Source organism: Leopardus geoffroyi, chromosome A3 (genome assembly GCF_018350155.1).
Source record: "Leopardus geoffroyi isolate Oge1 chromosome A3, O.geoffroyi_Oge1_pat1.0, whole genome shotgun sequence".
Lineage (NCBI taxonomy): Eukaryota > Metazoa > Chordata > Mammalia > Carnivora > Felidae > Leopardus > Leopardus geoffroyi.
The window spans coordinates 114,531,618-114,559,165 of record NC_059336.1 but is presented as its reverse complement, the minus strand read 5'-3'; the positions used below and the strand labels follow the sequence as shown (position 1 = coordinate 114,559,165).

The following is a 27,548-nucleotide window of genomic DNA, read 5'->3' as shown; positions in this document are numbered from 1 at the left end:
TAAATTTACTGAAAATCATTGAGTTGTACTTTTAAATGAGTGAATTTTATAGGATGTAAATCATCTTTCAATAAATCTGTTAAAAGAAGAAAAAAGGAAACCCATCTTTGCCACTTGTAAGCTATGCTACCTGCAGTAGGTTACCTAAAACTATCCTAAGCCTCAATTTTGTCATCAGTAAAAACAGACTTAATAATACTTGCCTTACAGGGCTCTTGTGAGCACTTAAGTAATGCAGAGTTAAGTTTTATCCCTTCTTTTTCTGTCCTATATCTTAAACCATGCTGCAGAAAATTAATACATCCAAGATGTGTAACAAACTAAAAGAAACTGAAATCCCAGAACCAAGAGAGGAGCACTCTCTTTAAAAACAAACAATATTACTATACCACCAATATTCTTAATGGCACAGAGCACTAAAAATCTATATTGGAATATTTGAGGACCTTGACTGGGGCCACAGTCAGAAAGAAAAGTAAAAGTTTAAGATCTAATACAAACCTAAGCTATAAGGAGGGTTAGAATTTCATTTAAAATAATGAGTCAGAAACTTATGGCAGGCTGGAACTGGGAAAAGAGGAATGGGACTTTTGTAGGAGAGTTAATAGACCTAGCAGGTCTGTTGCTCCAATTTTTAGAAGGGGCTGCTTGTAAAGACCGGCCCTTGGCTTTTACAATGTTCCCTATGGTGATTAAGCCTGCTTTACCACTTGGGACACTGTACCAGCTTGCCTGGATTGTAAACAAAATGACAATGGCAAACACCTACTTTCCTTCTGAGAGCAGAGAATCTCAGTAGCTGGAGCTAGTTATGCAAGCAGGGGGTCCCTACATGACCAGTCCCCAAACAAAATCCTGGAGTTTGAATCTTAGAGCAGGCTTTTCTGGCCAGAAACACTGCACACGTGTTAAACTGATGGAGGAAACACGTTCTATTTAGCCCACCCTGTGAGAAGGAGAATGATGGAAGCATACACCTGGATTCCTCCAGATTCTGCCTGATGTGTCTTTTCCTTCTGCTGGTCCTGTTGTGTATCATACCTCTTTCAATAAACCATAACCATGAATAAACTGTGAGTCCTTCTAGTGAGTCTTCAAATGTGAGACTGGTGGTGGAACTCTTGAAACTGCGTTAAAGGCAAAGTGGCATAAAGGAACCATAACTGCAGAGGTTTAGGGAGTCTTCTAAAAAAAATAATTTCTCTCATCTTTTCTTCCTGATCAAATTCACCTTCAGACCACAGAGACATACATATAGACTTTGTAAAGAATACTATGACTCACTCAAAGGAAGAACAAACTAAAAAGATCCAGAAAACATCAAGCAGAACCGAAGAACCGAGGAAGGAGGAGGAGAAAGGAAAAGGAGGAAGTAAGCTAGCTGTCAATGACAACTAAAAGTAACATTTAAGTCATTATAAATCTTTGCTGTATCATCAGGTAAGTAAATCTAATCAGATTATCAAAATAAATTTCAAAGGTTATATAGGCCTTTCTTAATTTCCATTTGAATAAGAATACTAAGAAAAAAGGTTTTTTACATGGGCAGAAATATCTCAGGTACTACTCAACCATCTGAAGCAAAATAATCCTATCATAAATTGGCCAAGCTTGCAATCCAAATTATAGAGAAATTTCAGTATTTCATTAGGAACAAGTCAACATTTCTATTCCCTATATTCCCTTAAACTGATACCTATTTCTAACTTTACCATCTCTGATAATGATATACAATTAGGCATTTCACTTTTGCACTCTTAAAATCACATTACTGCTCCAGACAGAAACATTTACCAAGTTCTATGATTCTAATCTTCAAATGTCTCCTATTATCTGCTCAGTTTGCTACCCCATCCACCACTGCCTTAGTTCAAAGTCCCATGACTTCTTTACTAAACTATTTTTTTCAATCTTTTCCAACTCTAATCCATCCTTCACCATCACACCATCAAGGAGTAGTATTCGGGGTTCCTGGCTGGCTCAGTTGGTACAGCATGCGACTCTTGATCTCAGGGTCGAGAGTTCAAGCCCCACGCTGGACATGGAGCTTACTTTAAAAAAAAAAGGAGTAATATTCTTATGATTCCAAGTTCCAACCATGTCCTTCCTTTGCTAAGCAACTTTTACTAGCTCTATACCAATCAGGGGATAAAATACAAATATCTTAAAATGACATTCAATGACCTCTATAATATGGTCCCAACCCACTGTTCCAACTAGCTAATCTTGCCCCTCTTACTGTATGTCTTTACAGGTCACTTACCCAAATGCCTCCAGCTCCAGGCTGGCATTATATACATGTTAAAAGGTGGATAAGGTATAAGATAACAGGAAGTGGCAGGACTAAGAGCCAACCAAAAACATTCATATATATAAGAAAATGTTTTCTAAATTTGCAGGCCAAACAAAAAAATCTATAGACATACCTCAGTTACTAGGCAAGCCTTCTGCAACTACATTAGGCCAAGGCAGGTAGCTCTCTATTCTTAAGCCCTGGGTTTTCCTACTCCTGTACTTTGTATTTACAGAAGTCCCTTTCCCACAGAAACCTTCTGCCCCATTCTGAGAAAACTTCAGCCATCTTCAAAGTCCACTCAAATGCTCTCTCTGCCATGAAGCAACCTGTGTGCTCTCCTAACTTCATCTCTCTGTTCCCACATCCCCTTTTTCTGATCCCACAAACTCAACTGCACTTAATACATTTTGAATTATATTACATTTATTTATATACATTTTTTAACTTTCTTACCAGTCTATATGCTGAGAAATATATACCATGTTTGCTTATTTGTCTATTTCCCATTATTCTTTCCACAGAGATTAGTACAGCTAGGTAGCTCTATAACATTTGAAATGTTAACATATTAAATGTTAAAATAACCAAATGTTTTAAATCTTGACAGGAGAAATGTGTTAAACCATTTTAAAACCAATCAAATTTTTATACATATTAACTAGAAAAACTTAAGGGAGGAGAATCACCACTTGGGAGCCAAAATGAGTTTTGTTTACTAGCCTACAAAATTACTCCCCATATATAAAATACATTATTCTTAATTTGTGATTTAAATAAACATCATAAAAGGAGTTTCTCGTGTATTCCTGAGGTGGTGATAAAGAATTCCTTCTTTCAACCCAAAATAGCAAGTACTAAAGAATACAATCAGAGGTATCAACTGTTAAAAAGTTCTTCAGATGGGGAGCCTGGGTGGCGCAGTCGGTTAAGCGTCCGACTTCAGCCAGGTCACGATCTCGCGGTCCGTGAGTTCCAGCCCCGCGTCAGGCTCTGGGCTGATGGCTCAGAGCCTGGAGCCTGTTTCCGATTCTGTGTCTCCCTCTCTCTCTGCCCACCCCCCCCTCCCCCCGTTCATGCTCTGTCTCTCTCTGTCCCAAAAATAAATAAACGTTGAAAAAAAAAATTAAAAAAAAAAAAAAAGTTCTTCAGAAAAAGGGAAAATGATCTAGGTCAGAAACTCAGATCTACATCAAGAAAGAAAGCAATAAAGCAACATCTTTAGTTTATTTCAGTTTATTTTTCTTATTTTTTTTAAGTTTATTTACTTATTTTTGAGAGAGAGAGAGAGACAGACAGAAAGCACAGATGAGCAGGGAAGGGGCAGAGAGAGAGAGAAAGAGAGGAAGAGAGAGAATCCTAAGTAGTCTCCACACAGTCAGAGCAGAGCCCTACACAGGGCTCAATCTCACCATTGTGAGATCATGACCTGAGCTGAAACCAAGAGTCTGATGTTTAACCAACTGAGACACCCAGGCACCCGTATTTTTCTTATTCTTAATTGATCCAAGAGATAACAATTCCTTCAAAACTTAATAGTAGCAACATGCTGTAATTATAGCTTACAAATGACTGCAGTATAACAAGGGACAGGAAGGACAAAGAGGAAATACTGTTATAAGATACTTGTACTACCTATGAAACAGTACAGTGTTGTTTTAAAGTGCACTTGGATTCACTGCAAATGTATGTTGCAAACTTTAGAGCACCCACCAAAGGTTTAAAAAAAAGTACTATAACTGGTATGCTTAGAGGGGAAAAAAATGGAATCATAAAATGCTCACTTAAAACCACAGAAGGCAGAAACATTAACAGAAAGCAAAAAAGAAATAAAAAACAAGGACAATAAGTAGATAGCAGTAACACATGTGAGAGATATTAATCCAAGTATACCAGTAATCCTTTAAGAGGTGAATGGATAAACTGTGATACATCCATAGAACACAATATTCTCAGCAATAAAAAGAAATAAGCTATCAGGCCAAAAAAAGACATGGAGGAATCTTGAAAGTATATTATTAAATCAAAGAAGCCAACTTGGGCTGCATATAGTATGGTTCCATTATATGACATTCCAAAAACAATATGACTATATACTATGGATACAGTAAAAAGGTAAATGGTTACCAGGGTATGGTTGGGGAGAGTGGAGGGGGAGAGGATGAACAGGCAGAGTACAGGGGATTTTTAGGACAATGAAATGATTCTGTATGGTACTATAATGGTAGATAACATGACATTAGGTATTTGGTAAAACCCATAAACTATGTAACACCAAAAGGGAACCCCAATTAAGCTATGGACTTAGGTATTAATAATGTATCAATATTTCTTCATCAACTGTAACAAATGTACACTAATGCAAGACATTAAGAACAGAGAAAATTGTTCAGTTAATAGTGTTTAATACCAAACCAAGCCATCGGATAGTGTTCTCACTCGAGGAACTCAAACATATAATCAATATGGACAAACATAAGAATTACAAGACTTCAGCTTAAATATCTGGGTAAACTACACAAAATCAAGTTGCTGTTTTTTTTTTATAACAGTCTAAGCACTTCAAGAGTTATCAAATCCTAACCACACTGAATTTATAAGATTGACTAGAACCTAAAGCAGAAGATGGGACAGATTTAAGTACACTATACTGTACTTTCAAGTTGTCTATGTTCCAAAATATTGGCAGTAACAAAAAGTAGTAAATGGCTAGGATAATAATGATGACTATTTTTATAATGAACACGAACGGTTTTAGAGTGCCATATTTCTCAATGGAACACTTCCAAAGTTACTAAAGCATTCTATTTACTCTGCACATTTCTCTGAACAAAAAATTGTGCAACTGAGGCAGAGGAATTGTTTTATATCTGGACTGTGGTGAATATATACAACTCTGCATTTGTCAATATTCACAGAATTCTGTGCCTTAAAGAGTACATTTTGCTGTATATAAATTGCCAAAAAAATCAATTAAAATTTTAAACTGCAAACAAACAGTACATGGGTATGACACAGAAAGAATGTGGGGGGGGGGGGGGGGAGACATTAAATGTAACTGAACAAGTAAAATAAAATGGAAAAAAAAGAAGAGCTGAGATCCAGTGCTGTTAATTTTCAGAGTTAACTCAATTTTTTCAAAATGGATCATTTCTACATATCCTAAATTAACTGTCTGAATACAATTATTAGCAATAAAAAATTATTATGAATTTCAATAGTAAAGATAATACATGGAAAAAAGGATCAAAATAAAGTACCTAAGATATTATCTCATTTGCAGGTTTTATTCACACAAATAAATATGTATGTAAATCTTATATATATAATATATATATACACAAACATATGCATACATATATTGTTAGCATATGCATAACAATTTCTACTACTAATCAACATTGGTTGAGGAGAAGCAGGGAGGCTTTAACTGTTCATTTTATTCTTTTTGATGCTGTTTACATTTTGAAGCCATGTACGGTACTGTACAAGTATTTTTTTAATGTCAACAGGATCAAACCAAGCAAGGAGATTATGGGTCATATCATGTTTTCTCCTTTACACTACTCATTATTATTTTAAAAGTTGAAATGAGTATTGTTTTTTAAATCTGTTTAAGATAATACACAGAATTATAAGTAACACCTTAGGTATTTAATTTTTAAAAATCTGTAATGATTATAGTGAAAAAAATGAAAGAAAAGTTAGGAAATTAAATGGTCAATTGATTAAACTATTACATAAACATATACTACAAAGTCTATGTATACTCAATCAAAAAGAGTAAAAATGACATGGAAATATGGTCATGATATGAAAAGCTGCTAATAAAAAACAACATCTGACCTCATTTTGGGAAAACTATTTAATGAAAGTATTGCAAATGGGAAGATCATTTTTAATTCACTTAACAATTAATTACAGAAATCCTTTTGTGTACCAGGTACCGAGCTGGGCCCGGAAGGTGAAGACAAGCTGCCCTCAGGCACAGAGAAGATTGGGGAATTACCAGGGATAGGCGACAAACAGGTAATCACCAAAAGAGCTATTTAACTGCAGTGGTACTATGGTAGGCTGCCTTTAGGTAATATCCCTGAAAATTCCTCCCACTTCTGAATGCTCATGCCACTCCTCCCATGAAAAGTAGAGTCTCTTTCTCCCTCCCCTTGAACCTAGCCTTGAAACTTGCTTGAATGAGTAGAATATGGCCTGACACTGTGCCAGTTCCAAGCCTAGATATTACAAGACCTGAACAATTCTAGCCTGCTTTCTTGCTGCCCTGAACTGCCATGAACTTCATAATAGTCCAAGGCTATCCTGCAAGAGGACACCATGGGAAGAGAGAGGCCCTGAAGGGCAAGTGACAACAGGTGGAGATGGGAGATGGGAGATCACGAAGACAAGAACCAAGCTGCCTCAGCAGACAACCAGCATCACAGCCCCAGACAACAAGTGAAGGCATCTTAGAGCCTTCAGCCTACATCAGCCTGCTTCAACTGGCAGCAGATGAAACAGAGACGAGCTGTCAGCACTCACCCCTGACCAAATTTCTAGTTCAGGGTCATAGGCAAAAAAAAAAAAAAAAAAAAAAAAAAAAAAAAGGCACTTTGAGGTGATTTGTTATGCTATATACAATAGGTAAGTAAGACGAACAATGGTGCTTAAAAAGGTTACTACTGGAACAGAAAACCTAAAACATTGGCTTTGAGGACACAGAGGCAGGCAGAATCCGAAAGGGCAAGAAGAAGACAGTAAACTGGAAGAGCAGTAAGGAAACTGCTATGCAAGACCAGGAGAAAAGGGGCCCGTATTATTTACTGTCAGAACAATTAGCATAATTACACACAATTCCAAGTAGTAACTTAGAACATTAAAAATATACCTAGTGAACGCGTAGATCTAGTTAAGAAGATTTCCAGGCAAAATATTCAAAGCGTCACTGGCTTCTCTATAGCCAAGTGTGAGAAGGTAAAAGAAGAATAACATGAGCTAAAGAGTTAACATGCAGAATTTAAACGAAAGATTTCTAAGCAGGAGTTGCCTAGTTGGAAAATAGCTGTTTCTCATCACTAGCCTCTACAGATAGCAAGAGACTGTCAAAGAAACAACATAAAGACAAAGATCAAATTCGGAGTGCTGCCAATAAATCATGGGCTCACAATCATCAAATCAAAAATTCATCTGTAAAACCTTTTATTAAGACCACAAAAAGACTTTTTTTAAGTTTACTTATTTTGAGAAAGAGTGAGAGTAAGCAGCAGAGGGGCAGAGAGTGAAGGAGAAAGAGAGAATCCCAAGCAGGCTCCACACTGTCAGCACAGTGTCCAATGCAGGCCTAGATCTCACAAACTGTGAGATCAGAACCTGAGCTGAGATCAAGAGTTGGACAGTTAACTGAATGAGCCCCAAAAACAGAAAGACTTAGTAAGGTAAAGCTTAAATACTCTCTTAGATAGGCAAAAGGGCTTCTGAGAACCTTACAGGACCCTAACTTGGGATCCAAAGCAGAAAGAGTCCTGTCACTGAAAGAACTGTGGATGCAATTTTTGTCTAATGGAATGCACTTATAAACTGATAAATAGAAAACCCACAGTATTTAATGGAGTTCTATCCGTTTGGACTAAAACAAACACTGTTCCAAATGAAAAGAGAGAGGCCTTTAGGTTTTCAAACTGTCACATACATGAAGCCGACTGAAATGGCTACTTAGGTGTAAACAAGGCCCATTTCTTATGGAGAAATAAAAATGAGTCAGTGAGTAGAGCCAAGAGCCCAAAGGAGCAAGCTAAGAGCTGAGAAAAATAAGGAATTACGAAGCTGCAACCAGAAGCCAGAAACAGGCCATAATCAAAGAACATTCTCTGTTCCCTGATCAGATTCCAGAAATGCTTTGGGTCAGAGGCTGCCATTCTTTCACTCTCCACTAGGAGGCTCTATTGTGATTAAGTGTTCCTGTCTCAAAATTGTATACTGAGTGTATGGCAGGGTGGGAATGGAGTAAAACTTGTCTTCTTAGTTCACAGGTATCCAAATCAAGAGGAGCTGTACCCAGAAAGCCTCATCCACATCTTAACCTCATGCAGATCATAAGGCAACAGACTGTGAACCTGAGGGTATAAATGAATGAGATTTCTGGGCATCTTAAGAGGGCTGAATACTGCATGTTGGAGAAACACTGAATTGCCCACCAGAAGAACTGTGGTAATCCATCTGCAAAGATGGCTGCCAACAATTCTTCCTATTCCTGTATACACGTGCTACTTCTCTCATCAAGAAAAGTATTGATCATCTATTTCTAATCCTGAAACCAATATTATACTATATATTAACTAACTAGAATTAAAAAAAAAAAAAGAGGCGGAATCTATTTATTTCTCCTTCCTTTAAATCTTGGCTGACATTGTGTTCTGCTTTAAAAAAGAGACTGTGAATAAAAATAATGCCATGTAGTTTCAGACCTAGCCCTTAACAGGCTGAGAAACTTTTGGTTTTGTTCTCTTGCTACCAAAATCACCATGTAAACAAATTCAGGCTATCCTTCTAGACAGAAGCCAAGAAGAGAGAAAAGCCCTGGTTGATGAATGAACCAGCTACCTAGAGAACAAATGAGATCAATTAACAACTAAAAACCAGCACTAAGGCCATCTTGGATCCTCTAACCCCATTCAGGTTACCTCAGTCAACTCTTCATGGACCAGAGCAAGGTGTCCCCTGCCTAAACTCTTGACCTAAAAATTATGAGCAATAAAATAGTTGTGATTTTCAGCCTCTAAGTTTTGGAGCAATATCTTGTGCAGTAACACATAACTAATATACACAGTGAGTGCACCAAAGGCTATAAAGGAAAAGCACTAGGTACCTTCTAGGTACTAGTCAGTATCAGAGATGCAAATGTAATCTGGGAGAGAGGGAAGGTCTCTTGAGAAGTGATATAATTTAATAGTGGTTATTTAACACCATTTAATAGAAGGGGAATTATTAAAAAGAATTTTTGTTGATTTTAAGTTTCTATTTTCCTAAATTTTCAATATTACACATTTTACTTTTGAAATAACAACAAAAAATGTTATTTTGTTAAAACTTCCTTAAGGATATTGTTGGCTTTAATTGTACTGGTTCTAGTGTGTTGAAATTTACCAAGTCTAAAATATATTTTTTCATAACAAAATATGCAAACATTTCAGGAAATAATAAAAGTTTTCTCTTATTCTATGTAACTGAAGAATGGAGTGTTCTGATTATACTAGCATTCCGAGAAATAAACAGCATACATTGGTTAAACAATTTCTGAAGAATTAGAATGTAGTAAAACACAACCTAAAATTATATTCTTTATAATTTATTATCACACTGATTTTTGGAAACTTCTTCAGGTATATACAATTCATCATAGTTATCACTGTGTATAGATGTGGATAATATAAGACTGAGAGAAGTTAAATAATACTTTGATAACAGAATTAAGAGTGGAAATGATCCAAAAAGACTGCCATAATAGACTAAAACCAACAAGAAACAATTAAACAGTAGTAACTGAGGGTTGAAAGGAAACCCCAAAAGTACAAGAGAGAAAATAATTCAATTTAACTGTATGAAAAAGACTTGGGTTTTAGCTGACCACAAGTGTATTAGCCAATAGTATGTAAGCCATATCAGCATGAATAATGTTAATGTGATCTCGGGCTACATTGATCATTTAATCAAAAAACATTTGCTGAAAACCTATATGATATACCCTGTATTTTACTAAGAGAATATAGGGACAAGATCCAGAAGGAATAATCTCACCATATTTAGAACTAGTGAAACTATGTACAGAATATTAAGTCCATATAAAGGAAACAGTTGAAAAATTAGAGAAATGTGACCTACAAAAGGAAGACTTTCTAATTTGAATACTGCCCTAAAAGAAGAAAGAAAGCTCTTTAAAAAATTTTTCTTTTTACAAATACATTAATGACTATGTAATGGGCATTGCACTACGCACTGGAATACAAGTGAAGAATAAAATAGATACTGTCCTTGTCCTCATTCTACTTAGTAGTTTTGTGTACATCCTATCACTGGAAGACCTTTAGGAGTCCCAAATAATAATCAGTCACACATATTTTAAAAGATATTCATGTACTTTGCATTAAGACGGAAATAAATGACCTTCTATGTAATTTCCAAATCTAAAATTGTGTGATTACTTACTTACAGCATAAAAGAACGTAACTGTTATTCTGAGATAAATGTCTAATGAATAAAATAACAGGCAGATCAATACATACACACACACACACACACACACACACACACACACACACACACACACACACAGGTTTTTAAAATATTATCACCCAATAAAACAACCATTATCAATTCATATGGTCAGCCTTTATAGGCAAACTAGTCAAAACCAACTTCAATCCACAATAAGAAAATCTATCGCAAATTTTTATATCATTTCAAAGAACAAAAAAAACTTTTTTAGGACTTTTTATTTTTAAGTAATCTCTACACCCAGTGTGGGGCTCAGACTCACAACTCCAAGATCAAGAGGCACATGCTCTACCAACTGAGCCAGCCAGGCGCCCATCAAACAACAAAAAAAATTTTTTATATCTCCTTATCCTAAATATTTTACCCAGTGAAAATAATTCCAAAGAAATTAATATTTATGATTTCTCTGGGATTTCTTATATTAATCAGTATACCTTTCCATGGCTTTAGCTGTATAAGGCAAATGCATTTCAATACTGTGTTCGTCTTCATCTGTCTGCAGAGACATGCGTTCAAACATTCCTGTCTTCCATAGTTCTCCGTAAACTAAAGAGATTTCAAAATATAGTAAAACAAATATATTAATGTATATCCTTATTCTGTGAGACTCCACTCAGTAACAAAAAACTACTTGCTTTGGCAAGAGACAGAAGTACCACATAATAATTTCCCTCATTTTTATCTTAAAAAAAGAAGAAAAAAGTAGCTTTTTATATACCAAAGCAATAACACATGTAATGACTACTTAGCACTTTCATATATTACACAGTTATATTAAAATAGTAATTCAAAATTTTCATCAGTTCTTTTCATTACATCTAAAATCACCTCTGGGTCTAAGCTTTTCCCTGACTTTAATCAGCACATGCCAACAAGAACATAGTTGATTAGAACTCCTAGTAAAATATGGCAAAGCCACTGATCTACCTACTTGTGAGGTTAATAATACAGTTTTTATGTTTTGTTTTCTTTTATAATAAAATCTATGGGATTATTATTTCCCACCTCAGATGCCTGCCACACTGGGAACAGAAAATTCCTAGGAAGCATGCTATATTCCTCAAAATTAAAAATTAGGCCTCTGGGGCAGCCAAGAACATAAATTCACCAGAGTACCATGCCATAAATAATCTTAAAATGATCTAGTAATTCAGACCCTTCTGATAAATCAAACTTAAAACTAGATATTGTATCAAAAAAAAAGATGAAATTTAATATGTAAAATGAGTAAGAATAGTTTTATCATAGAAGAGAACCAACATTTTTATAAATGGGTTTACCAATATCAGAGAAAGACGCAAATGATAGTATAACTCTTTTTTTTTTTTTTTCTTTTGCAAAACTATACCTTATTAAAAATCATCCATTCCCTCATTAGGATGCTATCTAAAACCAAAATTTTCTGAATGCCCCAAGGTATTAAAAATAAAGTGTGTCCCCTAAGAGCATCACAGAGAGTAATAAGGCTAGTTATACTCCAGCTTCATTAGTAAAAATTATTCTAACAACAAATTACTAATACTCCATGGTAATGAAAACCCCAAACTATGAAAAATTAGGCCTAAAAATAGGAAAACGAGCTGATTATCTATTTTGCAAATGGCTTCTTTCATTCTACAGAAGAATGTGTTCCAAAATTTCTAGAAACAATAAGCACACAACATACTTAAAATGTAATTTGATGCCCTGGAAGAATACACAGCAAGTTCATGAAGATGGTCTTTGGGAAAGTAAACGGAATTCAGATAAGGGAAAAATTCTGAGTCAATTGTGGATGGTAAGTACAAGAATATTTGTTGCACTATTCTCTGTACTGTTCTATATTTTTAAAATTATGCTCCCCCCTCCTCCAAAAATACTATTATAAAGTCAAAGGTTTTAATTTATACATTCAATGGATAAAGTGAGATACAACTAAATAAAGATGTGATTTCTAAAATCCTATGGAAAAAATTAATCAAAGTAACAGGCATGTTTTAAAAATAAAATACACTTGAGATTTATTTCAGCTTTTGTTTCAGAGTTTCACAAGTACCATCTTATTTCTTTTCCCCCATAAAAATTATTTGAGAGGAAATAAAGGCATTATCGCCATAATCTATTTACAATGAGGCAAGTAATAACACAGAGGCAGACTAACATGTCCAGGATCTTTCATCAAGTTACGGTGCATACTAACTTCTTGTCTCGTGGTATAGTGAGTACATGGTACTTCCCTCAATACAGATGTAACCACTAACAGTCTGGAGACTAGTGGACCTGACAGAGATTTTTGTGGCTGGCAAAAAAAGTCTAGTCATCTTTTAGGCATACAGAAGATATCCTTTCTTTGTTTTTGCTGTTTGCAGATAAGTTGCAATCAATTTTATCTTTAAAACTGAGAGAATACTTACAATATTCGCATTTTCAATTTTTTAAATTAACTTACAATTCTTATTTTAAAAACTCTTTAGCTGTTTAAAAGCTATAAGATTTCTATATACTTACTCTTTTGGTCAATACGAAGGTCATACAGAGGTGTCCTATATATATCCACACTGGAAAGTGCACATCGAGAGAGGGGCACATGATGAGAAGGCCCAAGGATGAAAATTCTCCGGCTAGGAGATACACAACAAAAAGCACAGAACAATTGCACTTCTACACAAACCTTATTAAACGAAAGGGAAAAAAACAAGTAATTTTTAAAAATCACATGTGGTACCATTTTCCTTCTTGACTGATTTCATTACCTACTGTTATGAGCTAAATTATGCACCCCTAAAATTTACGGTGAAGTTCCATCCCAGTACCTCAGAACATAACCATATTAGGAGCTAAGGTATTTAACACATCATTAAGTTAAAATGAGGCTGTTCGTGTAAGGACTGAATCCAGTGACTGGTATCCTTATAAGAAGGGGAAGAGATGCCAGGGGTGCACATGCACAGAGAGGTGACCATGTGAAGAGGCATCAAGAAGACAGCCATCTGCAGGCCAACGAGACAGGCTTCAGGAGAAACCAACTCTACCAGCACCTTCATCTTGGACTTCCAGCCTCCGAACTGTGAGAAAATAAATTTCTGTTGTTTTCAGTCACCTACTTCATGGTATTTTATTACGGCATCCCTAGCAAACTAATATGCCCACTAATGATTTGCTTCTCAGTTAATTAAATTCAATTCCTTATCTTTGTCTTTTTGTTGGAAGGCCTTTAAAGGAACCATTTTCAACACCTACGCATACTAGTTATTGATTTACTTATCTACAGTAAAGCAACTGATATGCTTAAAATCATTTCTGTATTCACAATGCCTAAGATACAGAAGGTTGTCAGTAGCTATATTAACTGAATTTAAACATTTCAGCTATTAAATAAAATCTTAAAATTCTAACACATTCTAACCTTGCCTCCGAAGATCTGCCACAATTTTAATAGAAATACATAATAGCATAATTTATAAAACTCCATACAAAATATCACTACAAAGAACCATTCTGATAAAGTTATTTCCACATTTCTACCATAGCAGAGAAAAAAGGAATCTTGTTGAGAAAAATTCTGTATAATAAGCTTTCTCTGTTCCCATTCAAGTAGAAGTCATTCTCAAAAACAAAGAAATTTGATTATGTGTTATTTGCACTATAGCTAAAGAAAAGAACTGGGTTAAACTATAGCTTAAATCTTTGTAATCCCTTTATCTTGACATCAAGAGTAAAATTAACTTCCCCTCATTTTACCTCAAACATCCCTACAATCTAAATTCTAAAACTATCCATTTTCTCTGTTTTCCCAGATTCATATGAACGAAACTTCCCCCCACCACACATACACACAAACTTTTAGACTCGAGAAACCAAACCTATGAGAAAGAAGGGGTTATATGATAAGCTATGTACCTAGAAAAAATTAATTACTACTCATTGCTCAATTAATGGACAAAGACTGAGACATGACCTAGTTTTTTCATATCAAAAATTTGCAAGTAGGGGCACCTGGGTGGCTCAGATGGTTAAGCGTCTGACTTTGGCTCAGGTCATGATCTGGCAGTTCATGAGTTAGACCCCCACATGGGGCTGTGTGCTGACAACTCAGAGCCTGAAGCCTGCTTCAGATTCTTTGTCTCCCTCTCTCTCTGCCCCTCCCCCGCTCATTCATTTTCTCTCTCTCTCTCTTAAAAATAAAACATCAAAAAAAAACTAAAAAAAAAAAAAAAGAATGGAAAAAAAAACTTGCAAGTCAAGGAATGTACTTAGGCAATATACTTATTTTCATAAAATTCAATTACAGCTAAGACAACCTATTGTCTGCTATATGTTACATGCTATGGCTGCGGGAGGGGACGGTAAGAATGCTGTGGATAAGGAAACAGCAATTCTCAGTTTAGAGTCCCAAAACTTCCTCAAGATGTCATATACAGAAAACCATAAGACCTGAACCACAGGCCATTTCTAGTTAAAATCATAATCTCCTTTCCTCCCCCTCTTCTTACACTACTAATACTCACTTCTTGTCATCATCTCTATGAGCAAATCAACAACCATTTACACACACATACACACACACACCAAAGATCAAATCAAATTACAATCCTAAATGAAAAGAGCTACCAGTATGTCCTCTTATCTTAACAGTACATAAATATCACCACAGTTTTTAAAATTAAAGTCTAATGTGGGAAACAGACAATGGTAACTCTGAGTGCTCAGGTGACTTGCCTAAGGATGGCTATTACATGAACCAAGAATCAAGTATGAAAAAGAAGGCATTTTTATGACTGAGGAATGCATTTCTATGAAAAGACAGAAGAATAGAATATTTAAAATCAGAACACTTCTAGGAAATCCATCATATATAATTAAAATATGAGATGACTTTTAAAACACCAATTTAAACTCAAGACATAGATACGTTTCTAGGTAAGTGTAGCAAGGTTCTAACAGTGACCAAAATAGGAGCACTACTCCAGAAATAAACATCAGAGGTCAGCATGTAAAGTCTAATTGCCTCCTCTGGTACCTGACTATTTATTTACCTTGTTCACCTTTTTTGCCAGACCCAACCTGGATGAAATGGTAACACCTACAGGGAAGAGTTCCCACTCATCTGAATTCGCCAGTTGTGTACCCAACAGACTCCTTCTAGTTTGGCAGAAACTCACTCATATGCAACACAGAAAAAAAGTTTAGGTCACATCAATATAAAACCCTTATTAAGTGATGAACCCCAAAATTAAAAAAGGCTACATGACAATGAAAAGAAGGAAAAAAAAGTGCATAATCTCAAAATGGGTCTCTTTGTTGGCTACATGCCAACCAAATTAATAATGTAAATAAAAAACACTATTTTCTTTCTTTTTGCTAGATTGCTAGATCCATAAACACCAAGGCCACAGGAATATTTTGAAGAGAAATAAGTAATACAGGCATTGGAAGCAACGTCACTTTCCCTTCCTTCAATTAATTTCAAAATTCTTGCAATTAAACACACTCTTGGTTTCAGCTCAGGTCATGATCTCATGGTTCAAGTTATTGAGCCTTGCATCAGGCTCTGCACTGACAGTGAGGGTCCTTCTTGGGATTCTCTCTCTCTTTATCTCTCTCTGCCCCTCCCCTGCTTGCACTCTCTCCCTTTCAAAATAAATAAATAAAACTTAAAAAGAAAGAAAGGAATGTAGTTCATGTATAATACCTCCAGAGAATTCACATTTGTGGAATTACTTACTACAAGAATTATAGTCTATGCATCAAATATGTAAGTTACCTTAGTATCTGCCCTTATAAATATTCAACAATTTAATCTAAATAATGGAATACAAGTAATTCTCTAAAGATGTTTCCTGGCAAGTGGAGATATTTTAACTGAAGAACTAAATGACATGTGGCCACAAAGAAGATTCCTTTGGCTCTCTTTTCCTAACTGAAAGGCTTTCTGAAAGATATAAATCAAAATCAAATTACTATCTAAGTACATCCTGAATTTCAGGTTTTTAATTAAAGTTTTAGTAATAGGAAAAGACTCAGCAATGATAATTATGGGAAAGAACTTACTTAAATGCATCATTTTTTAAATTCCTTTACTCCTTTTGAAACATAAATCAGATCCTATCACTCCCTTGCTGAAAAAGTCTTGGGGCACCTGTGTGGCTCAGTCAGTTAAGTGTCCGACTTCAGCTCAGGTCATGATCTCACAGTCCGTGAGTTCAAGCCCTGCATCAGGCTCTGCGTGACAGCTCAGAGCCTAGAGCCTGCTTCGGATTCTGTGTCTCCCTCTCTCTCTGCCCCTGCCCTGCTCTCTCTCTCTCTCTCTCTCTTCCTCCCTCTCTCTCTGCCCTTCCCCCACTTGTTCTCTCTCTCTCTCTCTCTCAAAAATAAATAAATGCTAAAAAAAATTTTTAAAGTCTTTCAGTGATTTTTCATATAATTGGAGGATAAGATCTAAAATCCTTAAAATGGGTTCTAAAGTCTCAGTGAAGTAGCCCCATCTTGCATTACTTTCCCCACCCCCACCCCTTGATCACAATAGTCTATGATACTGGTCTTGCGGTTCTTTGATGACTGGAACAACTCCATCTAGGCGAAAGCCTTCACACATGCTACTGTTTCTTCTGCTTGGTTTCAAAATCATTTCCTTCCCCAAAATCAAATGCCTTCCCCAACACCTTTCCCATAATCTAAATCCAATCATCCTGGTATCACAGAATTTCTTGAATTGTGGACTGTAGATTCCTCAAGACCCTTCCAAGAAGTCCACAAAATCAATACCGTTTTAGTAATAATGAGGAACCTGCCTTTCCCACTATGTTGCCATCTGCATTTATGGTACAAAAATGCGGCTGGGTAAATTAAACCATTGGCACATCAGAACTGTGACCAAGATAATGGAATCAGAACGCACTACTAGTCATACATCCGTTACCTCCACCCACACCAAGGTTTTTTGCTTGTTTTTTTAAGGCCAGTATCACTTACTTCCAATAAATCTTGAACTCTGAGTAAAATTTTATAAAAATATTTTGTATGACAAATGTTTAAATTTGTAGTGATTGAAATGCATAAAGCACTTTTGATATATATAGAATTATGTCTCAGGGAAAACATTTGTGTGATTTTTGAGTGTAATCCAAACCTAGACCTTTTTTTCATGGAACACAATTTTTACTTCAAAAAATGACTGTAGACAAATTATGGCTATTCCAATTTAGGTACTTAGCAGAAATTTCCTAGAAAATGAACAAAACTGGCCTGCCACTTCAAAGAAAACATTACCCAAGATATACCTGAAGTTTTCCAGTGAAAATTAGACTTCTGCAAAACTTCTACGACTATGAAATTAACAGCTTCCCAATAATTAAAGATATTTCTGATGAAATTTGTGGTAATATCAACAAATGTGTTTTTTTGGCACTTTCTAATGAAATGTCAACATTCAAAAGATTGGCATAACTCAATTAACAAATATCTTCTAGGGGTGCCTGGGTGATTCAGTCCGTTAAGCAACCGAATTCGGCTTGTCAGGACCTCACAGTTTGTGACTTCAAGCCCCATGTTGGGCTCTGGGCTGACAGCTCAGAGCCTGAAGCCTGCTTCGGATTCTGTGTCCCTCTCTCTCTGTCCCTCCCCCATTCGCATTCCCTCCCTATCTGTCTCTCTCTCTCTCTCTCTCTCTCTCTCTCTTTCTTTCTCAAAAATAAACATTAAAAAAAAACAAATATCATCTAAATGTTCTATGTAAGATGTTAATGAAATGATGCAAAGGTAAAAGATCCATTCAAAGTACAAGATAGTACAAAAGATGATCGTGGTTGACATGTAGGGAATGAATTAGTATGGAAGGTAAGAATGGAAGCTAGTGGTATAGAATTTAATCTCTCTTGGACTGTTATTTCTTCTCTATACTTTTCATAGTTCCCAGAAGGATGTTCTTTCTCTATTTTCTCAAAGAACTTTGAAACACTGCCAATCTCAAGGACAGCCACCTTCAAGAGAATACAGCTATGACTGTGAATTATTTTTAATATTAGGACCTTTAGATTTATTCAAAATTCAATTATTATATACTAATTACAAAAATAGGCTGATCACATCATCATGCATCATTTGCCTCTCTTTACTCATTCACTTTATCATCATCATCTTAGTCCTTGGCTTTCTTCCTTTTTCTCTTTTTCTTCCCATTCTCACTTTCTATCCACTTATTTAATACATGCTTTCTGCTTCTACCAATATAGATTCTATATCTCTCTACATAACATTATCAAATAGAAAAAGGTTTGGGAGGGGCGCTTGGGTAGCTCAGTTGGTTAAGCGTCCAACATTGGCTCAGGTCTCCAACGTCGGTTCAGGTCGTGATCTCACAGTTCCTGAGTTAGAGCCCCACATCGGGCTCTGTACTCATAGCTCAGAGCCTGGAGCCTACTTCAAATTCTTGTCTCCCTCTCTGTGCCCCATCCCCACTCATGCTCTGTCTCTCTCTGTCTTAAAAGTAAATAAAAAACATTAAATAAATAAATACACACACACACACACACACACACACATATATATATATATATATATATAAATAAATGAAAGAAAGAAAGAAAGAAAGAAAGAAAGAAAGAAAGAAAGAAAGAAAGAAAGAAAGAAAAAGGTTTGGGAAAGGCTATCATATAAACTACGTTTGATTATCACTGATTTACAGACCCAGGATCAAATGAAGGAAGCTTCTGAAAATCTTTCCAATCTATTTTTGCTCTTACATATGAAATACATTAGTTAAAATTGTACATTAAATAGGTATTAAATACTTGCTAAAACACTCCTCAAAACATAAATGAAGGCTAACCAAAACTTCATCAATTTGGCAACATTATTTTATTTATTATGAAAAACTTACTAAAAATAATTTCCAACAAAGGTATGATACAATGAGCAGAGCACACTACATAAGAACAAAAAAGAGCATCTCTTTTGAACAAATTGCTCAAAGGCAAAGGAGTAGGCTGTGGGGTGAGGCTTCCTTTTTAAACTCATGGCTGCTGTGAGTTACTTCCTTGGAATCATTACACTCCACCGCCACTAGCACAACTCGAACCTAGCAATCAACATTTGACACATGGAAGATAACTGACTTTACCTATGTGTAGAGTGTCTGTAACTAGCATACAGACTGGAGCCCGATACTGGTTCACATTTGTGAATTAACTATTTAAATAAAATGCTAGTCAGTAAATTAAGTAATTTGGGTGACTATTTCTAGCAGAAGCTTTTCAAACTTCACAAATTTCTTATTTTAGAGAATAGTGTATCACTTTATAAGTCTCAATTTGCCAGAAAAAAATTTTAAAGCTAATTTCAGAGCTCCCACCAAATTACTAAGAGCTAACATGCTTCAAACGCCATATTAAGTTCACTATCAGATTCTAAAATAATTCAGCTACTTCATCTTGTCAATGAAATATTATTTTCTTTCATTAACCACAAGTACAATAAATAATTTTTAATTACAAAATGATTAACACAGAACAAAGTGCTCTGCATTCTTCTTAAAGATGTTCATCTCCTGGGTTTTGAAAGAAAACTTTAAAAACCAAAATATTTAACCTTCTAACAGTTCCACAACTAAACATTTACCAACAAAAGGAAAAGTCAAGACTAAATGTTCATAAATGAAAAACAATACAAAAGCTTCTCATAATCTATAGAAGGTATTAAATAAAAAGTCAAATTCCTAATGAAATCGAGTATATGACAATAAGCACGCAAAAGCAAATTACTTCATGACAGAGCAGTTATGATATAATTCCCAACCTTCTCCCATTTAAACAAAACCATGTATTACTTACGTAATGGATGGATCCACTTGTTTGTAAGCATGAGCAGCACAAGACCCACAGTACGTATATCCTGCGTGGCTAAAAAACAAAATATTTTTAAATTTAATCATCAGATTCAAAATCAAGATGTTCTGAAACAAAAAAACCTTTTGAAAGAAATAAAACTATGGTAAACATAACAGAAGTGAGTGTAAAAATAAAAGCAATATAGCTAATGATGCAAACTCTAGAAGACAACAGAAAACACATAATTGCTTTATGTTCCAATTTTAAATTTTAAAAAGTCTTTTGTAACATTTTTGGTCTACAGGACAATTAAATTTAGATATTCAAGGCTTACTTGAAGTTGCTAATGTAATACTAATAGAATTTATACATTCCTCTTCAATACCATCAGCAGACTATTACATAGTAGTAAGACCAAGAGCAAGTCAAATCTAAATAAATCAAATATCCTATAATAATAACTCATCTTTTTTAAATTTCTTTTTATTTTTTAAACTTTTCTCTCAAATTTTTATGAAATTCTAGTAATTAACATATAGTGTAATATTGGTTTCAGGAGTACAATTCAGTGATTCATCACTTACATACAACACCCAGTGCTCATCACAAGTGCCCTCCTTAACAACCATCACCCATTTACCCCAGCCCCCACCCACCACCCCTCCAGCAACCTGTTATTCTCTATAGTTAAGAGTCTCCTTGGGAATGCAAGCTGGTGCAGCCACTCTGGAAAACAGTATGGAGGTTCCTCAAAAAACTAAAAATAGAACCACCCTACAACCCAGCAATTGCACTACTAGGCATTTATCCAAGGGACACAGGTGTGCTGTTTCGAAGGGACACGTGCACCCCCCATGTTTAGAGCAGCACTATCAACTATAGCCAAAGTATGGAAAGAGCCCAAATGTCTATTGATGGATGAGTGGATAAAGAAGATGTGGTATATGTATACAATGGAGCATTACTTGGCAATCAAAAAGAAGGAAATCTTGCCATTTGCAACTACATGGATGGAACTGGATGGTATTACGCTAAGTGAAATTAGTCAGAGAAAGACAAAAATCCTATGACTTCACTCATATGAGGACTTTAAGAGACAAAACAGATGAACATAAGGGAAGGGAAACAAAAATCATATAAAAACAGGGAGGGGGACAAAACAGAAGAGACTCATAAATATGGAGAACAAACTGAGGGTTACTGGAGGGGTGGTGGGAGAGGGGATGGGCTAAATGGGTAAGAGGCACTAAGGAATCTACTCCTGAAATCATTGTTGCACTATATGCTAACTAATTTGGGTGTGAATCTTAAAAATAAAAAGTAAAATTAAAAAAAAAAAAAGTCTCCTTAAAAAAAAAAAAAAGAGTCTCCTATGGTTTCTTATAACATAACATACAGGAATATATTAATTTCAGGTATATAAGATATGATTCAACAATTCTATTCATTTCTCTGTGTTCATCAAGAAGTATATACTCTTAATCCTTTTTACCTATTTCACCCATCAACCTCACAGACCTCCCCTCTGGCCACTACTAGTTTGTTCTCTGTATTTAATAGGTTGGTTTTTGTTTGTCTCTTTATTCCTTTGTTTGTTTTATTTTTTAAATTTGACATTGGAGTGAAATACTGTATTTGTCTTTCTCTGACTTACTTCACTTGATACCCTCTAAATCAATCTATGCTGTTGCAAATGGCAAGCTCTCATTCTTTTTTATGGCTGAGTAATATTCCTCTGTGTGTGTGTGTGTGTGTGTGTGTGTGTGTGTGTGTGTGTGTGTATCTCACATCTTCTTTATCCATTCATCTATTGATGGACTGAATTCTTATGTCCATAGCTAAGCAATGGCTACAACTGACAAGTGTGGAACAATGAAAACACATGGCTGACATGAATGACTTCTCTGCTGATTAGATAAGTTTTCAAATATTAGGAAGAATATTTCCTTCCATACTTTCATACACTTTTTTTTTTTAATGTTTATTTTTGAGAGAGAGGGAGAGAGAGTAGGGGAGGGGCAAAGAGAGAGGGAAATAAAGAATCTCAAGCAGGCTCTGCAGTGTCTGCGCAGAGCCCAATTCAGGGCTCGAACTCCAACCAAGAGATTGTGACCCTGACACAAAAAAACAGACACTCAGATCAATGGAACAGAACAGAAAACCCAGAAATGGACCCACAAATGTGTGGTCAACTAATCTTTGACAAAGCAGGAAAGAATATCCAATGGAATCAAGACAGTCTCTTCAGCAAGTGGTGCTGGGAAAACTGGACAGCAACACGCAGAAAAATGAACCTGGACTACTTTTATACACCATACACAAAAATAAACTCAATGTGGATGAAAGACCCCAATGTAAGACAGGAAGCCATCAACATCCTCAAGGAGAAAGCAGGCAAAAACCTCTTTGATCTTGGCCACAGCAACTTCTTACTCAACATGTCTCCAGAGGCAAAGGAAACAAAAGCAAAAATGAACTATTGGGACCTCATCAAAATAAAAAGCTTCTGCACAGTGAAGGAAACAATCAGCAAAACTCAAAGGCAACCGACAGAATGGGAGAAGATATTTGCAAATGATGTATCAGATAAAGGATTAGTATCCAAAATCTATAAAGAGCTTATCAAACTCAACACCCAAAAAACAAATAATCCAGTGAAGAAATGGGCAAAAGACATGAATACACACTACTCAAAGGAAGACATCCAGATGGCCAATCAACACATGAAAAAATGCTCAACATCACTCTTCACCAGGGAAATACAAATCAAAACCACAATAAGATATCACCTTACACCTGTCAGAATGGCTAACATTAACAACTCAGTCAACAACAGATGTTGGCGAGGATGCGGAGAAAGAGGATCTCTTTTGCATTGTTGGTGGCAATGCAAGCTGGTGAAGCCACTCTGGAAAACAGTATGGAGGTTCCTCAAAAAAATTAACAAGAGAGCTACCCTATGATCCAGCAATTGCACTACTAGGTATTTATACAAGGGATACAGGTGTGCTGTTTCGAAGAGACACATCCATAGCCAAAGTACGGAAAGGCCCAAATGTCCATTGATGGATGAATGGATCCGTCATTGTATATAGAATCTAGTGAATATACCAGGATGGCAAATAAGCACACAAAAGAATGCTCAACGTCATTCAGTCACTATGGAAAGGCAAATTAAAACTACAAAAAGCTACCACTAAACAGCCAGTAGAATAACTGAAACCAAAAAACGTGACCATATCAAGTATGTTAAGGATGCAGAAGTGAAATTTGAGCTATACTCAAAATGTAAAGTGGAAATGTATACTGGAAATGTAAAATGTTACAACCACTTTCGAAAACAGTTTGGCAATTTCTTAAAAAGTTAAATATACTCCTACCATATGACCCAGCTTTCCACTCCCAAGAAAAATGAAAGCATTATTACCACAAAGATTTGTGCACAAATGCTCATCCCAGCTTTATTTGCAACAGTAAAAAACTGGAAACCTAATTCCTCAAAAGATGAATGGATAAACAAATGGAAGTATAGAGGTGCCTGGGTGGCTCAGTCAGTTAAGCATCCAACTTTGGCTCAGGTCATGATCTTGCGGTTTTTGAGTTTGAGCCCCATGTTGGGCTCTGTGCTAACAGTTCAGAGCCTGGAGCCTGCTTCAGATTCTGTGTCTCCTTCTCTTTCTGCCCCTACCCTGCTCTCATTCTCTCTCTCTCAAAAATAAATAAACATTAAAAACAAAAACAAAAACAAAATGGAGATATAGTCATATAATGGAAAACTCTCCAGCAACAGAAAGGAAATATTGATACACCCAGAAATAATTATACTTAAAAAGATGGTTAAAAAAAAAAATAGAGAATGCAACAAAGAGTTCATACTGTATCATTACACTAAAAAATAAAAACTAATCTGTAGCAACAAAGAATAAGTCAATGGATGTGACTGGAAAGGAGAGGCAGAGAGGTACAGAAGGGATGAATCACAAAAGGGCACAAGGAAACTTGAGGATGATGAATATGTTCATTATCTTCACTGTGATGGTTTCATAGGTGTATACATATCTCAAATGTATCCAATTGTACACTTTAAATATATGCAGCTGCTGGTTAACCTACCACAATAGAGCTGTTTTAAAAAGGGTCATCATCTGATCTAGCTTAAGTTATGAATAGAGAAAAAGAGATTCACATAAGTCAATCACAGCAATATAGGATAGTAGTGTGCTTAATCAGGAGTTAAGTAATATGGTACCTACACTAAGCACACTGAAATCACTAAAGGTTTTATTGGTTGGGTTAATGGTAGTCACTCTATCCGTATACTTCTGGCAAGAGAGCCTATCAAGTTGCTTTAGTATAGCAATATTCTCCACAACCCGGTTCTAATGTTAGCCAGAAGAAATGTAAGTTGTTCTATGGCTCAGCACATTCGGTTTTGCTGATCTTGATATTCTAGCCTAACCAGGGGCTCAATTGTTTCCAATTCGGTCCCCAATCCTCCAGTGCCAAACACCCCAGTACAAACTACTTCAGATTCCTGACAGCTGTTCCTGATCTTAACATTACTGGTTCCCCCTTGTCAATTCAGAAATATGTTATCTTCCCTAGTCAGGTGGACCTTAAAAACCATTTGATCCACCAGCATCTGTCCTGGTCTGTGTCAAACCAGAATAATATCTCAAATTTTCAATACTGCATTGCTCTCAGTTGTCACTCATATCCTATCCCTCCACGTCCCAACCCTTATTCTTTAAATTGATACATCTTAGATCAGCTTTTCAGACTTTAATTCCTATTTGCCATTCTTCAATTTAAAGGCCCTGACCTTCATTCCATACTCCGATTTCTCAGTCTGTCTTTCCAGTGTGAATCTCTCCCAGTTTCATCAATCCTGTTCCTACTCAACCACAGTTCTTAAAAGCCAGAAAGTTGTCTTAGAAACGTGGGACTCTTGAAGTACAGATACGATAGAAATAATAGTAAGAGTAGAGAAGTAAAGGCACAAAGGAAGAGCATCAAAGTTGAAGGAAGAACATGTGCAAATGCCCCAAGTGTATGACGTAGGTGAGAAAATAGGAGACTGGCCTGAGTGGAACAAGAAGTAGTTTGAAGGCACAGACAGACAAAGGAGTCTGGGCTTGAAAAAACAAGTTACCGAAAAACTGCTGTACATTCTGGAGCAGTGTAGTGACAATACGAAACTGTTACTAGTCTAGAACTGAAAAATATAAGATCAGAGACAGGAAATGTTAAATGACTCTCTCTCAAAAATTTGGCCTGTGGTAGTAATGTCATGGTCTAGAAAGGTCTCAATGCCAGTGGGAAATGAGATATGAATGACCTACACTGTAAAAAGAAAAAGTGACATAGCTTAGTAACTAAGGAGGTATCGGGGAATGAGGAAGAGGAGAAGGAAGAGAGTAACTACGATAATGATAATAAACTAACATTTACTCAAAGCTTACTATGTGTCACTCATCCACGTAAGGCAAGACAGCAATTCACTGAAGCCTCACACCAACCCTATGAGGTAGGAATTACTGTTTTTCTTTTACAGATGAAGAAATTAAAGCAGAAAGGTTAAGATAGTTACTCTAAGTCACACAAATAGTAAGTAAGTGGCCACATCAGGACTTAAAGGGTAGGCAGTAGAGCTCCAGAACCCATTCTTAACCTCCGTAAGAGACCTTTACATATTTTAAGGAAGAAGGAAATGTTTTCATGGTGTAGGAAAATCAACGACCCTAAAAACTGGAAGAATACCATATATCCTATAAGACTGTAGGGAAGGTGGGTGGTTCTGAAAACATGATTAACTGATGTAAGTACGCTTTATAGAACTCAGACTTCATAATTTCAGATTTTCAAGTTGAGGGCTTAAAAGTCTGCTAGAAGACAAAACAGTTGTAAAAAGAGAGGAAGAATCTTAATAACTTGAATAGAGAATACACTGCGGAGTGTTTGAAAAAAATCATTAAGTGTACCAGCCCTCTTAACCCATATCCTGAGAAACTCTACTTCATAAAAGGACCAAGATCATAGCCAAAGAAAAGAATTTCTAGTACTTTCCTTTATCCTGGCCCAGACACATGGTAAGTAAGAGAGCCATGGTAACGATCATCAAATCTCATTAATGATCCTCTACTCCTACACCCTTCTCTTTCTAATAGAATCCATGATTACACATACATGTGGAAGCAAGGTTTCATTAAGGGGTCATTCACAATAAAAGAGGCTTTACTAAGGGAACAGCTAAGGTGCTTTCCATTTGTGCCTATAGTCAGAAGAGCAATGAAAATGTGAGCTCTACAGGGTGCCTGGGTGGCTGAGTCGGTTAAGTGGCTGACTTTGGCTCAGATCATGGTCTCACATGGGTTCAAGCCCGGTGTCAGGCTCTGCACTGGCAGCCTGGAGCCCACTTCGGATTCTCTGTCTCCCTCCCTCTCTGCCCCTCCCCTGCTTGTGCTCTCAAAAATTAATAAACATTCAAAATTTAAAAAAAGAAAATGTGAGCTCCACAGATATTTGAATATACATCATAAAAGTATGTTCCAATCAGTCTTTCAAGGCTCTTAAAATCTTAATGCAAAGTCATCCCTGTTCGCTTTTCCAGATCACTCTGGTTCCCATTGTAACCTCATGAAGACAAACACAAATTTATTCTGTAACACCTATCATTTCTCATTAGACTAAAAACATGTCTCTAAAAACTGATCCTTCTTATAACACAGGGTACTTCGGCTTCTGTCCTTGTTCCTACACACCAGTTCACCTCCTAACCTTCTAGAATTTCTGTATCCCCCACAGAGCTGCAACAAATGAGGATGCAAGGGTACTCTCCATGGTCATTCAGTTTCGCACACACCCAGCCTTGCAGTGTGGGTATAATTAAAATTCCTATGTGAGGAAAATCAGAAATTACTACATGACACGGACTTTCACTTATTCATTCTGAGACCTTCAAAGGTTATAGGTGAATAGCATAAAGTGTGAATGCCAAGAGCCTACCACATATTCTATGAGAGGCTTTTCATCAAAGAGGATATGGAGAACAATAAAAATACACTTGGACTCAACAAAATCAGGTTCTCGTAGCCTAGTTCTATTTAATAGCAGCAAAAATACAAAATAAAAGGATTGCCCTAGATGGAATGAGAAGATTGGACCAGATAAAATAATCTCCTGCAGCA

At 36.1% G+C, this 27,548-nt stretch overlaps 1 protein-coding gene across 3 annotated transcripts in view; it reads right to left on the bottom strand.

The window, feature by feature from the left end:
• Positions 1 to 27,548, bottom strand: part of MEMO1 (mediator of cell motility 1) — a 119,490-nt gene that overhangs the window by 27,407 nt on the left and 64,535 nt on the right. For 2 of the 3 annotated variants that reach the window (XM_045447237.1, XM_045447240.1), the window contains 3 exons: positions 20,365 to 20,433; positions 13,046 to 13,158; positions 10,993 to 11,104 (listed from right to left, as the gene is read on the bottom strand). In XM_045447237.1, coding sequence (XP_045303193.1) covers positions 10,993 to 11,104; positions 13,046 to 13,158; positions 20,365 to 20,433 — 294 coding nt within the window. The remainder of the gene's footprint in view (positions 1 to 10,992; positions 11,105 to 13,045; positions 13,159 to 20,364; positions 20,434 to 27,548) is intronic. The other variant, XM_045447238.1, reaches the window with a different exon arrangement.